A 17,806-nucleotide genomic window follows, 5' to 3' on the forward strand; every position below is an offset into this window, starting at 1 on the left:
TTTTTTCTTTCTAGATTTAAAATATAAAAACGAAAAGGGTCAAATATACTCCTCATTATACTTTCGATCCAAATATACCCCTCCCATTATACTTAAATTTGCCTCAAAGTTAACGGAAAGACACATGTCAAGCTCGGAATCAAATAACCCACCACCAACTTTAAATACCCGATTCCTTCAGAAAACCACCCATTTAATCGACCCGGCCCCCTTATCTATCCTTTTTTTTTTTTTTAAGTTTTTCCTCATTTTAAAATTAATAATATGCTATATACAAAAAATAAAAAAAACTCACTCTCTTAATTCTCTTAATTACACTTTTTCCTCTCCTCAATAATCGTTGGTTATTTTCATTGGGATTTAACAAGAGATTGTTCAAAGGTTGGAGCAGGTCATTGTGCTTTTTCTTTCATTTTGGTTTGTCTGAATGTGTCCTCCATATTATTTTCATCACTAGCCCTCAAAACATTTTCTATTTTTCTTGTTCATGAAATCATATCAGTTCCTGTTAGATATTCCTTAGAATTTCTCAAGATATGTTGAATGTCTCCATCTCAGTATATTAGCATATTGAAATGTTGCGAATGGTAGAATGATTTTTGTTGTTTTAATAAATGTTCAATTGACATTTGTTTGCAAGTTTTGGGTCGGATAAATGGGTGATTTTCTAAAGGAATCGAGTATTTAAAATTGCGGGTGGATTATTTAATTCTGAGTTTGACACGTGTTTTTCTGTTAAAGTTAAGGGGAAATTTGTGCTAAAGTATAATGGGAGGGGTATATTTGAATCGAAAGTATAACGGCAGGGGCATATTTGGACCGGAAGTATAATGCCGAGTATATTTGACCCTTTTCTGTTTTATATTTTAATTCTAAAAAAAAAAAAAAAAAGATCTTTATTCAGAGAAAGAAAATTCTTACCAGAAAGTATTACATAAGGGGGTTATCGGTTCCCATTCAATATATGAGGGGGTATATTTCCCTACCCTTAAATGTTAGGGGGCAAAGTGGGATTCACTCTTTGAAAATCAATGTTTGGCCAAGAAAATTCCGAATCCAACTCGCAGTTGTATTTTAAATTTGGAAAACAACATGTGACATGTTTTCTAACACACTTTTCACTTTTGAAGGTGTATTTAATACATTCAAGTGTGAACATTATTTTAAATATCTTTTTGCATAAAATATAAACAAACACAATTTATCTTCAACTCCAACTCAATAAACTCCAATTCCAAATAAAGTAAGAAAAATGTTTGGAATCTATGGCCAAACCCTACTAAAATTGAAGAAATTATACGGTTTTCCCTTCAAATGGGCTGGTCTTTAATTTTGTCCTTGAAAAAACAAATTTATGCCTAGCAGGACATAAGTTCTTTAAGATGCAGGACATAAATTGTGGAATATTATGATATAAAAATATAAAAAATTTGTCCGCAAAAAGATTGTTTTCTTGAGGGCCAAAAATTAAAGACCAACACTAAATCGGACCAAAAGTGAAACTGACCGTACTACATTAGCAAACTTCTGAGGGTTATTCGCACGGATATCCATATCTTGGGTGCTTAATTTTTGTCCCTTAAATTGTTGGTCTTTAAGTTCCGTAGGAATTAAGTTATTCGGCAAAGGTTGTGTAATATTTAATTCGACCGGCATAAATTTATATTTTCGCATCATAATATAATTCCCGCAGAAAAGTTTTCTAAACTATGCTGAGCGAATTAAATACTACACAACTTATGTCAGATAACTTAAAATTCTACATAACTTATACAGAATACTAGTGTCGTTTGGCCCGTGCTGAACCCGGGCCCAAACTACAGTAAAATTTATATTTACAACCTTTTTTTGTGTTTTTTTTTTGTTTGCTACTCTTGTTTTTTATTTTGTTTTTGTAACATTATATTAGTTATAAAAATAGTTCGACACTTTCTCAATGTTTCTAATATATTGAATCATATAAAAGTTTTTGTAAGTTAGAAAATAATATTTTTCTTACAGTATATCTAGACTTCCTTTTTATTTTCAAACAAATGCATGCACCTCCCAAAGTTGCCAAAATGTACAATGACAAATAATATGAAGACCATCTAATAGTTGACTCGGTCTATATTAGGTTGGGCGCACCCCTTAAGAAATCACTTATCCTTAGAAAGTAAAAAGCATTTTTACTAAATCATGTTAATTAAAGATTGCCCATTTAATATGATTTTTTGGTTGTGTAACAATTCACTTATCTAATAATGATAAATTTGATATATAAAACTATTAATATCTTCTTAATTATATATAAAAAATATTTATTTGGACTAAATATAAAAGCTAAAAATACCATATAAAAAAGATTCACAAAAAGTATTATAAATATTAATAAACACCAATTTTAGGGATCCACATAGAAATGGACAAAAAAATAGAGTGGAAAATGAGAATAGTTAAGAAAGTCAAAAGGAAAGCCTAATCATTAGTTAGAATCTAACTAAATGACTACAAAATCTTTAGATTTCCCCTTATTATAAGTAGTAAAATTTGCATTAAATGAGAGGCAAAAATGAAAGACCACCTCGAAATAGGAGCGATCCGCAAAAAAAAAAAAAAAACAGAAGAAAAGACTTTTGACTTTAAATGAAGTGGGCTGGGTCTTTAATTTTTATCCTTCGCCTAAAATATTTTGAAGTTTTGGGTTAGAACCCGGCTTAGTTATAAAAATAAAAAAAAATAGAAGGCAAAGTTTCGCTAAAAGTCTGCCTTATGCGGCAGATTTTTAGTTATGCTTTAAGGCAAATTCTGCTACATAAGGCAGACATTTTGCAAAGTCTTGTCTTGCGAATTGTTTTGACTGAGCTGGAGTTTGAATCCAGAACTTTGAGTTATTTTCGATCTCTTTTTAAGCTAAGGATAAAAATTAAGCAAAATTTACTTGGCATAACTTACATCATTACCTATTTATGGAATATAACTAAACTTTACAATAATTATATTTAATAGATAAAATATAACATATTTACTTCCTATAGCTACTACTTTTTTACCACTCATCTGATAACTTCCCACACTCCTAAATTTAAGCAAAAAAAAAAAAATTCTTATCTCCTATCCCCCTAAATACACGCCATTATGCCCAATATTCTTTAATTTTCTCCAATTTCAAATATTTTTAGTCACCTTTTTAAGCGAAAATTAAAAACCAGCAATTTGAGGGACAAAAATTAAAGACCAGTGCCTGTGAGGATAATCCGCGCAAAAAATTGATCTTTTAATAGTCTTACAAAGCCCAACCCACTTCAAAAGAGGTTCGGAGTTTCTGGAAAATTAAACACTGCAAGCGAACATCCACTAGTGCTCTCCGATCTCCGACCACTGTATAAATAACTTCACAGAACCCCTTTTATGCTGCAAATTCTTAGTAACTATTAATTACAAGTGAAAAAACAATGGTGGAATTTTCCATGGCTAATGCAGAAGCATTTATAGATGAAGATGATGAAGAACCAGGTGAAGAGATTGAATCAGCACCACCCCTCAATGTTGGTGAAGAAAGGGAAATTAACTCTAATGGACTTAAGAAGAAGCTTCTTAAACTTGGTCATGCTTGGGAAACCCCTGAATTTGGTGATGAAGTCACTGGTAACTAACCAAAATTGCTACTTTCAATTTATTTATCTTACTTTCCTTTTTAATTTGTTTCAGAAAAATGCATAAACTTTCAACATGATATGTTTTATACTATACAAGATTAAAAGGTCATTTTGGTACATTTACTTATTGTTAGTTAACAACCATAAGAATCAAAAGTTTTTTTATTTTTTTAAATTCTGTACCAAGTCAAAATCAGATAAACAAATTGAAACGGATGTAGTATATTCTATCAGTTGAAGTAACATATAATTCGTTCCAATTTAGATAACAGGCTTTTTGGGGGTTGATTTTGGTTACTCAACTAATAGTTATCATCTCAGAAAGTCCAATTTCTTTCGACAAAGTGACTTTATGAGTTAGTAATAACTATTAATTGACCATCTGAGAAATCAACTCCGTTGGGAATTTGGATATGCTTTGCTAACAGCTTATGCGACGCAACTGTTTCATGAATTTTGACTTTAAATTGAGTTATTTATTTAATCAAAATTAACTTTTTGGTCAATACAATGGATTATTAATGAACTATCACCAATGTAATATGTAGGCGAATTTTTATTTTATTGAACTCCCTGTCTAGTTAAATACCATCATATACTGGAGGGAAATATGTGTTGTTGTTTTTAACTGAAATGTTTCTACTTTAATTCTTGGTTTCTGTATTGAGATGCAGTTCACTATGATGGTATCCTACTTGATGGAACCAAATCTGTTTCCACCAGAGACAAAGGTGAACCTGTTACATTCAAGCTTGGCCAAGGTGAGTTCTTGGTTACGTTTGTTACTTCCCGTTAGTTCCTGGTTTCCTTATTATATTTGTGTGCACTTGATAATTAATGCTAATAATGTTTAAAGTTGCGAAAAATGGTTATTTTCTTTAATTGTCCATTTCTCTTTACCGTTTTTCCTTATAATTTGCTTAAGAGATTGTATGAGTTCTTTATTTTTTTTCGTCTAAATGATAAAATGGATTTCTCTCTCTTTTCAAAAACTCCATTTTTTCTCATTTTACTGATCATGTTTTTGAAAATTCACTTCATTGATTTATTCAGACCACCGAATAGACATGAATCTCAATGACAGTGACCAAGAATTGACAATTGGTAACGTAAGTAGATATGGAATTGACATAAAGATTTCTTATGAATTGTTCATTTTTAATATTCAGTTTAAACAAGTCGTATCTTGCTCAGACCAATAAATAGAGTTGAGGTGGGAAAAAATTGTTGCATTTGCTGATACTGGGTTTCTGCATCCATAATTTGGTTTATATTTATTAAGCTTAATTAGTTTGCATTGGCTGGTTAGAGAAAGTTGCTGCTGGATTAGATTGCGGAATTGTCACGATGAGGAAAGGTGAAACAGCACTGTTCACTTTGCCTTCAGATACTGGTTTTGGATCGGCAGACTCTGATGAAGTTTCATGGAACTCTGTCGTTCAGTATGAGGTCGAACTCATATCATGGATCAGAGTGGTGGATATTTGCAAGGATGGTGGCATCATCAAGAAAATTATGGAGAAGGGGGAGCTGATAGGACCTCCTGGTGACTTGGATGAAGTTCTAGGTACTTGAATGTGTCCTGTGTTTAGTTTTTACCCCAAAAGAGAAACAGAAGAGAAATATTTGACCCAATGAAGTTGCTGCTAGTGCCAGTATCTGCATTTTATGTGGTCTTCCTTGTGATATTGCATTTTTCAGTTGTTTATAGATAATATGTCTCTGCTTTTTTCAATTTGATTTTGCAGTGAGGTACGAGGTGAGGCAGCTTGATGGTGTCACTGTTGCAAAAACACCTGAACATGGAGAGGAGTTTTATGTCAAAGACGGTACCTTGGTATCTTGGCTTTTATAATTGAGGATCAACAAACTTGTGCTATTAAGTATCAACTGATGATATATTTCTTAATTTGACTAACCAACTCTGTTTTCTTTTAGGCCTTTTTTGTCAAGCATTACCGAAAGCGATCAAAACAATGAGAAAGGGAGAGAAAGTGAATTTAATTGTTCAGCCTCAGTGTACGTCTTCCCAACTCATCTTTGCTATCATTCTTTGGGTTGGTAGTTAGGGTTCCTTTTCGGGGGAGGGGTAGTTTTTTTCCTATTAGGTTTTCGGTTTTGTTGTTTTTATGGATGAAGGTGATTTTCTAGTCCAGTGCTGTCTAGTCACTGTTATTGGTAATGAGTCAGAAAGATACTTCCTCTTCCTTCTTTCCATTTTAATGGACTCGGCTTAATATATAAGTTTGAAACTGTTTTATGAAGTGTATTCGCAGGTGCCGACTTTTGTCATCAATCGAGCCAACATAACCTTATTTCTTACCATAAAGCTGTCAGATGGTTGGAGTTTCAGATAGTACAGTTTGAAATAATTCTAGGCATTTTAGACATTTATTTCATGAGAAAAGTTAGTTCACATTCATAAATTTAATGTTTTAGTCCTTTATGCTTACCACTCGTGGCATTACACTGGGGATGTTGTTGTTGTAGTAGTCCTTTATGCTTAATACCTTTTGTTAGTTCAAACATTCATAATGTGTGTGCTCACTCGGACAACCTTAACAAAGAAGTAGCTCACTGCAAAAGTCTACTGTCAGAGCCCACTTTTTTTGCTTAATGTCGTCTTCGACAATTAAAATATATACATATTATGTGTCTTGTTTATGTCTCAAAGACTCATGCTGGTAGAGAGGAACTGGAAATTCAATATAGTGATAGTTTGCTTCCTCAACTTATAGAAATTTCATGTTGTCCCTCTGTAAATGCAAGAAAATTGCGCTCAAGAATTCATGCAATCATTTTAAGTTGGTGTGCTTCTTCCTGACTTTATGACAGCAAGATATTCTTCAGGAATGGTTGCCCATCCTTCCTTATCAACCTGAAGAAAATCTCCAACAGTTCTTTTCATTCTTAAAATTTTCTTTACCTCAACATCTTTGCAGATGCCTCTGTTGACGGGGGTGTGGACTCTGAAAATGGCGTCCCTTCAATTCTTCCGAGTTCTATTCTGAGTATTGATCTTGAACTGGTTTCTTTCAAGCCGGTAATAAATGTGACTGGTGATTTGGGAGTTTTAAAGAAGATTCTAAAAGAGGGAGAAGGAACTCTTACTGCAAATGAAGGTGCTTCTGTAACTAGTAAGTATTCAGAATTTATGTGCATTTTCCCTTTTCTCCCTTACTGTATTAAAAACAGATAGTTGATATTATGTTATTATTCGTAAAAGGCTGGGAAGCAGTGGGATCTGCAGAAAATTGCAAAGATTAGAGGGAACAATAGATGGCACTTTGAATATGCATTTGGGTCATATACTGTCTACTTTACCTTCTATAATTTGTGAGGTTTGATCATTATGGATGAGACTTGTGCCTTGGAGATGACTTAAGTGGGCTCTCTATTTAACTATGGCGGGAACCATATATTATTTTTTGTGGGATGGAGTGGAATAAAAATGCATGTATTAGGCATACCTAGATAAGGACATGTAAATAACAAAAATACCCTTAACCTTTTCAGAAAAGAAAAAAAAAACTAACAAAATACCCTTAGGAGCCGTTTGGACATGATTCATCTCATGAGATGAAATCATGTTTGGGCATGCAATTTGGATTTCTTAAGTTGCAGTTTTTTTTTATAAACATAAAAACCCCATAAGTTGTGAAAACCATCAAAATTTTTTCAATTCTCATACAATCTTACCAAATGAGTAAATCATAGTTCATAATAAAATTAATACGCTACTAGAAGGCCTTTCTAAAAAATACAACATCAATTGATCAAACTTTAGTTCAATAAAAAGGAAAATTTAGCATGAATAGTAATGTAACTACTCTTTAATATATCCTTGCAGATTAATATTTAATACAAATGGTTGGTAAACATGATTGCTAAATATATCTACCAACTTATGGGTCTTTTTTTACAAAATATAAACGTGTGGGTCAAATTTTACATTTATATTTTTTGAAATCATGCCTTTTTGGATGATTTGGGATTTCATCTCATGAGATGAAATCGCATGTCCAAACGCCTACTTAAGTTCAAACAAGCTGTATTTTTTTATTTTTTTTGAAATGGTAACATAAAGTTCAAACAAGCTGTATTACTTTAAAGTAAGGCACCTTGCTTTAGTAAATTAAAATAAAAGCATTATTTATTACAAGTCATGATAGTATCATATTAGTAAGAATTCTTAATTATTGTGGATTTATTGTTTTTAAACTAAAACCTATACATTTATACTAATCAGTAAAGGTAATTATTGACTTTGGTACTACAATCCCTGCCTAACAATCGAGATATTAGTATTCATGGCCAGTGGCGGATCCAGGATTTTCATTCAGGGTGTTCGGAAAAACGAAGAACCTAATATAATTTATTCAGGGTGTTCAAAAGTTAATATATGAACATAAATACAGAAAATTTACCCTATATATACACTGTAATTTTTTGCCGAGGGTGTTTGGGTGAACACCAACATGTGGATCCGCCCCTGTTCATGGCTGTACAATCAAAGAATTATAATCTCCCCATGACTAGTCCGTGAGCCAAACAACGCTTTATGTAAAATAAAGACGATACACAAATATGTAGCAGGGAAACCTCATATTGATGTTAAAAAAGAGAAAGCTCTACAACTAAATTAATAATTAGTTAAACTTTTATAAAGTTAGAACAAATGCTGAAAAATTGATGGTTGGGCCTGACCCCAAAAGATAAAATAAAGACTATATTCTAAAAACTGGTCAAAGTTTGGAAGCCAAAACCTAGTCAACTGGTAATTAAGTAACGGCAGCAACAGTTCCCTATATAGCGACAAAGCGAAAATATCTTTCAGTAACCGCAGCAACAGTTCACTAAATAGCGATGACAAAGCGAAAATAGCTTAAGCTAGTTGAGATTAAATTGGTTTAACGTATCATGAACAGGACTAAATAGATTGATGTGTTAGTGGTACTCCTAAAACTACTTTTTTTTCCCCACCTTTCATCAAATGTCATATTGCATCCCTCATCATCCTGGAAAAGGGGACTGCAAAGATGGAAATGTTATTTAATCTTGCTCAGTGAAAGACACACATATTTACTCAGCTATTTTGAGGAGCATAACTGCAGAATTAGCGGAAGTTTGGGTCCAGTTTGAGAATCGGTAATGAGATTCACCTTGAGTATGGAGAATTTACTAACTAGTTGGTTTTTGTCTCGAATTTCCAGTTAGATATACAGCTAAGCTTGAAGACGGCACTTTGTTTGAGAAAAGAGGCTTTGATGGAGAGGACGCGTTGAAGTTTATAACTGATGAAGGTGGGTGCGTTGGAACAAATTTAAAACTTATCTATGACTTTGATAAGTAAGCATGTGATATATTTATTCCCATTATCCACCCTTGCAATCATAAGGTAAATAAGGTTTTTATGTTAAATAGAGAATCTTGTGATACGTCCTTTGTCTTGAAATATTGTTATAGAGGTGCATTTCTTACATGACTTTCTTCTGAAAGCTCTAATCTATTTAGATTTTGTGTAACGTAGATTAATTCTATGAAGAAACCCTGCCTATATGTTAAATCTTCAGTGATGCTTCTGTATTTGTAGGAACTTATGCCTACGAACTTTGCCCGGCTATAATTATGTGGTACTGTTTTGCATGCAGAACAAGTCATTACCGGACTGGACCAAGCTGTTACTACAATGAAGAAGGGTGAACGTGCAATAGTGACAGTTAAACCTGACTATGGGTTTGGAAGTACTGAAGTGAAGCGGGATCTTGCTATGGTTCCTCCTTGCTCAACCATAATTTTCGAAGTTGAGATGTTAGAATTTGCAAAGGTAATTTCTGATGGAAGTCTGTAGTCTGCTTAGACTTATTTGGCTTAGTACATATGGTTCAGCAATGTAGGATTAGAACTCATACCGTAATGATTGTGTAAATGACCCTAACACGTGGCCCAAGCCTCCAAAGTTCTGTTTGCAAATGTAGTTAATTTTCAAGGGTCGAGCATATGAAGAAACCTAAACTAATGGACACATTTGCTTGGACTGATTGATTAAGTTTGTAAATATATTGCTGTGCTTTTTTTCCTTTTCTGACAAGATTTAGTTAGACCTTATCTTATAAGTAGCCCCAAATATTTTTGAGACTTGTAAGAATTTACTAGCACATACTAGGAAACCAAATAACTACTAACAAAACTTTTCCAGAACACATATAAGTCTCTTCTCTCTTCATCAAAAAGGTCCTCTCTCTCGTTTGTTATATCTTGCAGTAGTTCAGGTATGATTTGATGCCTGTCTCTTCTATGGTAAAGATTTCCTAGCTGGAAAAATGTTATTAGATGCATTGTCCATGCTTTTTTTTCAAGATTCAGTATTTTGATTTCACCTAACCCAACCAAAAAAAAAGTGCCAGTAATTTGATTTCCAGAATAATCAGTGTTCGAACTTTCAAGTCCAGCCCCCTATCGACTAACCGTGACCCAATAACTATTCTAGTTTGACTTTCGGGTCAAATAAGTTATTTTAATTTTTTTAGCCTTTTGATAACTTAATGGCAAATATTTGATGCTTCACAAGACTATTTCACTAAATTTCTTTCTCATATTCATTATGGGTTGATGCACACAATTTTGCGAAATTCTAACTCTCTCCTTTTGGGAGACAAGGAAAAAGATACTCGGGAAATGAATAAACATGAGAGAATTGAAGTGGCCCAAAGGAAGAAAGATGAAGGCAATCTACTCTTCAAAGACGGAAAGTATCAAAGAGCAATGAAGAAATATGAGAAGGTATCTCAGTGAATTGATCATCAATGTTAAGAATGTGCAACTTTCTGTTAGATGTTTTTTTATGTTGGATTTCTTTTCGTCCAGGCTGTTGATTATATTAATGAAGATGAACCCTTTGAAGATGATGATCAAAGGATAGTTAAATCATTAAGATTGTCATGCTGGTTGAACAGTGCTGCTTGTTGTCTCAAACGGAATGAGTTCCAGGAAGCAATCAAGCACTGTTCCAAGGTAATGTACATATGTTACAAGAGAATGAATATAACAATACTATTTTTATGTTAAGCTGGATGGATAGGCATTTGTAGTCTGACAAGATTATGATCATGCATGACTTGCCAAGGAGGAAGTTCATTACTCTCTAGGTTGGGGAGAGCTGCATTCTTTTTTATACGGTTATAGTTTAGCCTATGTTGCATTCTCTATCAAAAGGAGCTGTCATATGTATTTCTTCTTTTTCTTGTGAATGAATTGGCGATCACAGTCCTTTTCAAATTCATGCAAGCAGAGGCTAATGTCATCCTTATCCTTTCTCATTGTTCATAGGTCTTAGAAGTTGAGTCCTGCAATGTGAAAGCATTATATAGGAGAGCACAAGCTTTTATGGAAACAGCTGACTTGCACTTGGCGGAATTGGATATCAAGAAGGCACTAGAAATAGATCCAGAAAACAGGTAATGCAACTCATGACTTCAATATTTGTGGAGTATTCTTTTGACCATTATGAATCAAAGAGTTGCTGCTGCTCAGGGAGGTGAAACTGATACAGAAGACACTAAAACAACTCCAAGCAGAGAGCAACAAAAGAGATGCAAAGCTCTATACAACAATGTTTACACGCTTGTCAAATGAGAACTCTTCGGCAGCAAAGGTTTGTTTCATGGTTTCTACCTGTGGGAAAAAATGTAGTAACGACTCATAATTTGATAATGAAAAGAGAGTAGAGGAGGACCCGCCAGGGTAGCTCAGTTGATTGAGCATGGGACTTTCATAATGGAGGTCTCATGTTCGAAACCTCCTGCCTACGACAGCAGGAATTTGCCTTCTGGGTCGAGCTCGTCGCACGGGGCTTGCCTAGTGCGGGTTATCTCTCCTGTGTGGTTTGCGAGCTATTGCACAGGAGTTGGGTTTACCTTGTGCGCACCCGAAGGGTAGTGGCTGTGGGTTCCCATGTCATCGGAAAAAGAAAAAGAAAAAAGAGAGTAGAGGAGGATATCCTTTTTTCAAAAGTTTTAGGCAAGAAACTGAAGTGTAGAAATTTTCAAGTCCTTGATGATGCATTCGCTACTTGAAAGATTTTGGCTCATTTGCGCTCTAATTAATTAACTGTAACCTTCTGAATCTGGCATAAGTGAAGTTGTATTACTTCGAGGAAATTGGATTCTGTGATCAATCTATAAAATTTACCTGTTATTTACAGGCTAATTACAATCTGACTTTGTTCTGATTTAGCAGAGACTAAAAGTCGAAGAAACGGATAGCAAGAATGAAGAAAATGTTGGTGAAATCAACATGCGTTGATAATTGATTAGAAGTTGAATCTAGCTGAAGAGTTGTACATTTTCTAAGACTAACAGAAAGCATGTATAGACAAGGTAATAGAGAAAGGTCTTCAACTTTATTTTATTTTAAATGTAAAATTGACACTTTGCGGTTGTATATTTCATTAAGATGTTGCAAGTTAGAAGTTTATTTTTTAGTAGTCCCTATAGAGTTTGGAGTATTCTCTGCATATCTGCTGGCTTGGCTTATTGTGTTCCATCTAAATATCTAATAATGCTGTGAGATTTTAGTTGCAAGTCAATAATAACTCACTGATTTTGGATAAATTACACTAAAATCTCATCATTATAACTCAATCGCACAAGATTTTTATTTGGGCAATTTGCACGATTGCCCTTATTCGGGGGTGGTCTTTAATTTTTGCCTTTCAAATTGTTGGTCTTTAATATTTGCCCTTTGCATAAAACTTTTGAGTTTAGGATTTGAACTCAGGTTCAGTCAAAAAATTTATAAAAAAAAAAACCGCAAGGCAAAGTTTGCTGGCAAAATTCTACCTTAAGGTAGAGTTTGACTGTAAACTCTACTTAAGGCAGAGTTTTGCCTTCAGCAATTAGGTAAACTCTCCCTTAAGCCAGAGTTTTACCTTCAGTCATAAGGTAAATTCTACCTTAAGGCAGAAGTTTGTATTAAGGCAATTTTTTTTGTTTTACTCAACTGGATTTTGTAAAAATCTGCCTTAAGGCTTAACTTTTGCTCGAATAGGTCTAATTTTGTTATGAAATTTTTTCTTGCGAATTTTTTTTTTTGACTGAGTTTTTGAGCTTCAAATCTCGGAATATTAGGTGAAGGGGAAAAATTAAATACTGGTGCCTTTGAAGGACAATCCGCGCAAAAAATGTTTTTATTTTACAGTTCTCACTTGAGGCAATCAATGCTACCAACCCAAATTAAAAATCTACTGCTCAAAGGAGGAATATACATTTTCTAATCAGTCAAGGAGAATAAGATCACAAAGCTTAAAAGTTTTTTTTTTTTCCTTTATTAAATTTTGTGTCGAGTCCCAAATAAAATGAGTATGTTATAGGGGCCTGCTAAAGGTGTTAACCGGTTCCAACCGGAACCGGACCGGTAACCGGTTAGTTAACCGGCCGGTTCCGGTTAAAAAACCGGAACTCCAAACCGGAACCGGTTCGGTTTGGAGTGCTTAAATTTTTTTTTGTTTTTTGTTTTTTGTTTTTTGTATTATATATATATATATATATATATATATATATATATATATATATATATATATATATATATTATAGTATTTATTTGTATATTGTAGGTATATTTACATATGTTATACAACTTTATAATTAAAGTTTAAATATTTACTGACCAACAGCCTAACAGCAAGTCAACAATACAGAATAGTGCTTTTCGTATACATATAACTTAATATATATACTATATATACTTATATATATGTACTATATACTATATATACTTACTTATATATGTTTAAGTATACTATATAACTTAATATACTTATAAGTATATTCTTAGTATATTTTAGGTATATTCCTAACTTAATAAAAGTAAAAATATGAACACAAGTAAATAGAAGAAAGCTCAATGAGCCATATATTTTATTCATTCTTGGATAACATTTATTTGCAAGTTGTATTTTTTTTTTAACTTGCAAATAATACATGAGTTGTACAAAAATAGTAGAATAATAAAATCACCAATTTTGAACCATTTCGTTAATTTCCCCCACATCATATTCGGTCATGGAAATATCTTCAAAGTCTTCCATTTGGTCCGGTCCACTAGCTATCAAATCTTCAATTTCTTCCTCTTCGCCTTCCTCCGCTTCTGAGTTTTGGTTGCGTCGCTCCGATCTAATCCAATCTCGAATGCACACTAGTGCTTGCAAGCTAAAGCCGGATAATGAATGTCTATGGTCTCCAATTTGCTGTCTTCCTTGGCTAAATGCGCTCTCCGAAGCCACAATTGATACTTGAACCGTAAGGATATCTCGAGCCATTCTTGAAAGTACCGGATAGCTTGCCTTGTACTTCTTCCACCATGCTAAGACGTCCACCTCATCCAGTTGGTTGATATCCACATTTGGCTGCATCAAATAAAAGTTATATTCATCAAAGTTTGCAGTAGAAAAAGAAGTTGGCTGTGAATGTAAAACTTTTAAACCCGACAAGCCCTTTTTGCTACTCTGAGAAGTAGTAGGGCGTGGAGCAACGGGTGTAGCACGTTCTTCCAAACTAGAATAATGAGTAAAAACTTTTCTAAACTCATCATCAATAGCGAGATCGGCTTCAGCTAAAGATGGTTGAACTCCCTCTTCAATTTCTAAAAATGTATAAATTTGACTAACCAAATTTTTAGTATAAGACACTTTTAAACAAGGATTTAAAAGGGAACCCAATATAAATAAAGTTGGGATGGGAAAAAATACTTCTTAAATTGATTATCATTTCAAAAATAGCCACTTGATAATCGGGTTTATATTTATACTCTTGTAAAACTCTAGCTATTTCCGCTAAGTAGGCTAAAATTCCGGTTACCGTGGGATAGAATTGTCTAGAAAAAGCAAGAGTTGCATTATAAAAATTTTCTAAGAGTTCAATACATTCTTTAACATCTTCCCAATGCCTAAAAGTTAAGCAATCCTCACTATCAGTATTATATTTGTTGTGAACTTGTTGTATGGGAATCCTATACTCATATGCTTGTTGTAGCATAATGTAAGTGTAGTTCCACCTAGTCTCAATTTCTATTTGAATTTTCCTAGGTCTAAGGTTATTTTCCACTCAAACATTCTTAAAATCTCTAATTCTTCCCCTATTAGCATTACAAAAAAGAAACGCAACAGCATTTCTAACTTTTTGAACAGAATCATCAAAATGCACAAGACCATCTTTAACAATTAAATTTAAAATGTGACAACTACATCTTACATGAAAAATATTTCTTAGAGGAGGTTTTATTTCTCTTTTTAAAAGACCAATTGTCTTTGTATTATTAGAAGCATTATCTAAAGCAATACAAAGTGTTTTTCTATAAATGTTAAAAAATCTCATTATAGTAGACATTGAATCGGCTAAAAGTTTTCCATCGTGACGACCTTTTCCTTCGTCATATAAAAAAGCTATAATTCTTTTTTGCATAACCCGGTTGTCATCAACCCAATGACATGTAATAGCAAAAAAATCTAAATGGTTAATACTAAGACTCAAATCAGCGGTAAGACAAACATTACAATTTAAAGAATTAAACACATGACGCAAATAAAATCTATATTTTTTAAATAAATCTATAACATCAGCTCTACAAGTACTTCTAGGAATACCCTCAAATAACGGGTTATAACAACGTTGAATGTAAGTAACAAACCCCAAACCCGAGGGAAAGGAAAATGGTAAACAATCATAAGCTACCATTTTAGCTATTTCTACGCGTTCTTTTTTCTTGTCATACTTAAAATTTCTACCGGTTCGTGGGTCTATCGTCATTTGAATCCCCCCCACATTTGAACCCGTTTATTTTCCCCAAATATCCATATGTTTGGTTCTCATATGACCATTTAGTGCACCCGTTCCACCATCCTTACCAGTTCCTTGCTTAAAACTAAATACTTGTCCACATAGGGTACACGTAGCTGTTTGGTTTTCCCTATTCTTAGTCATAAATTTTCAAACTTTAGCTGTTGGCTTACGAGTTCTAGGCGGTTTGTCTTGTGTATGTGATTGTGCAGGACATGTATCTCCTATGGGATTTTCGGGGGGTTGTGTTTCATCATCATCATGTAAGTCTTCATTAAAAGTGTCGATAAAATGTTGTTGCATTGCCTCATGACCTAAAAGTGGATTATTTCCACCAACATCAATACCTAAATTAGGTGTTTTTTCCACAAATGTTTCCTCATTAAGCGCACCCCTAACAGTACGACTATTACTACCGGCACCACGTCTTAATCTCTTTGACATTATTAAATAGAATTAATTTAAATCACAATCAAATAAATCACAAGAAAATAAATTACAACAAATTAAATTGCATAAATTAAATTGCGAAAAATAAAGATAGAGTTGGAACGAAGGTACCAAATTGCCGGATTAATTTCCAACAAAGTGAAGGCGGCTAGAATTGCAAATCCACCAAAGCTATTTCGGATTGTTGCAAAATCACCAACTCCACCAACAATATTATAATTGCAAAATTAATAATTGAAAGTTGAAACTATAATAAGACTTTGTGGCTAATTATTGCAAAGAAACTATAATTGAGAGATTGATATTTGAGAGAAAGATGAAGAAGAGTGAATTGATGTGAATTAAAATGAAAATGAAGAAGGGTTTATATAGGGGTGAGGATGGGTTAAAGTGTTAAAAAAAAATTGGGGGCCAAAAATTAAAAAACTGACCGTTTGGCAACGGCCATTTTTGCAAATGGACCGTTGCCAACGGTCCATTAAGGCCCAACAGCTCTTTTTTTTTTTTTTTTTTTTTTTAATTTTCACCGGTTAAACCGGACCGGTAAACAATTACACGGTTAACCGGAACCGGTTAACCGGTTCTGGTTTAACCGGTCCGGTTACCGGTTAAAACCGGTTAGCCCGAACCGATTGCCACCTTTAGGGCCTGCCAACGAATAATGGAGATCCGCACCCAAGCAGAATTAGTGAACTGTGTAATAGGTGGAGTAATTATTTCACGCTATTCTAAAGGCATGTGAGTTAGCCGCTGGCGCGCGATAGGCTACGTCTGGATTCCATCTAATTTGTGGGTTAGTTCTTCTTCATACTATCAAAAATAAGATCCATGCCAAATTCGAATTTGCCACACTCGAGAGCATGGTCTTCATTGCAACTTTAAAGTAAACTATTTCTCGAGTCCGATCTTATTTTTCAAAAGTCTTTTTTCGCAAAAGGGGTAGGTAGACATTACCACATTGTTACAGGGATGTTTTTGTCATTTCAGAACATACCATGAAGTATTAGTTTGTACGTACCAGCAACAAATTATGTGTCCCCTATTTTTCCTACTCAACTGGAAAACCCATCTTATTCTATAATCAAAATTCCCTGAACAGTATTGTCATATATTCCCGTTAAATGTGAGATATTCCCTAATTAGCTCCAATATGTTTGTTCATCTTCATCTTCTAATTCTATTTGTCGTACAAATAATTAGCCCATTGGATGCTGCAACAGTTGAGTTTCTTAGTTTTTTCAAAATAGGAAAAAATATTTTCCTTAAAAATTTGAGGGAACATATTTTTCAAATCAATAAAAACGCATCAATGCACTCCTAATCCACTTCCACACTATCCACCTACTCCCTACCTGCCTACCCCATCCTTACCCCTACCTGTCTACCCCATCCACCCCCACCCCCTCCCAGTTCACCTACACCCCACCGTCAAAAGTTGCAGTTTAAATTCAAAAATCTCATAGCATTTTTGCTTTGAATATATGCAAATGATTTTTTAACTTGCATACCAAACACAAGAAATTGAATAGAAAAATCACTTATTTTTTAATAAAAACATTTTTCATTTTACCAAACACACTGAAAGTAATTCATTCAGAAAGTTTTTAAGGCGAAAAAAGCTCAAATTAAAGTGCGTAATTGACGACTTTTAGTTTATTTTATCTTAGAAGTACTTTTGGTATTAATTTTCAATTATTCACCAATCATTTTGGAATGACGACAACACTCTGGTGGGCACCATGTCCAGCTATTTTTGTTTTTCCAGAAATATCCATCACTTTATATTTTGTCGCCTATCAAATAACATATTGTCACATCGGTACAGGGATGTTTTTGTCTTTTTACAACATACACAAAATTATGGGATCTCATTGGTCATATAGT

General features: G+C 33.7%; 1 protein-coding gene across 3 annotated transcripts; it reads left to right on the forward strand.

The window, feature by feature from the left end:
* The first annotated feature begins 3,274 nt into the window (after positions 1–3,274).
* LOC132627760 (peptidyl-prolyl cis-trans isomerase FKBP62-like) lies at positions 3,275–12,153 on the forward strand. Of its 3 annotated transcripts, none has more exons than XM_060343333.1 (13): positions 3,275–3,627; positions 4,313–4,399; positions 4,948–5,205; positions 5,387–5,467; positions 5,577–5,657; positions 6,581–6,775; positions 8,852–8,941; positions 9,290–9,465; positions 10,299–10,421; positions 10,506–10,652; positions 10,968–11,095; positions 11,172–11,292; positions 11,874–12,153. In XM_060343333.1, the coding sequence occupies exons 1-13, from the start codon at positions 3,435–3,437 to the stop codon at positions 11,940–11,942; spliced, it is 1,749 nt and encodes a 582-aa protein (XP_060199316.1). In that variant the 5' UTR covers positions 3,275–3,434; the 3' UTR covers positions 11,943–12,153. The 3 variants fall into 3 exon arrangements, with proteins under 3 accessions (XP_060199316.1, XP_060199317.1, XP_060199318.1); XM_060343334.1 differs by having other exon boundaries at positions 3,276–3,627; positions 11,877–12,153; XM_060343335.1 differs by lacking the exons at positions 3,275–3,627; positions 4,313–4,399; positions 4,948–5,205 and having other exon boundaries at positions 5,382–5,475.
* Positions 12,154–17,806: the final 5,653 nt, after the last annotated feature.

Source organism: Lycium barbarum, chromosome 2, assembly GCF_019175385.1.
Source record: "Lycium barbarum isolate Lr01 chromosome 2, ASM1917538v2, whole genome shotgun sequence".
NCBI lineage: Eukaryota > Viridiplantae > Streptophyta > Magnoliopsida > Solanales > Solanaceae > Lycium > Lycium barbarum.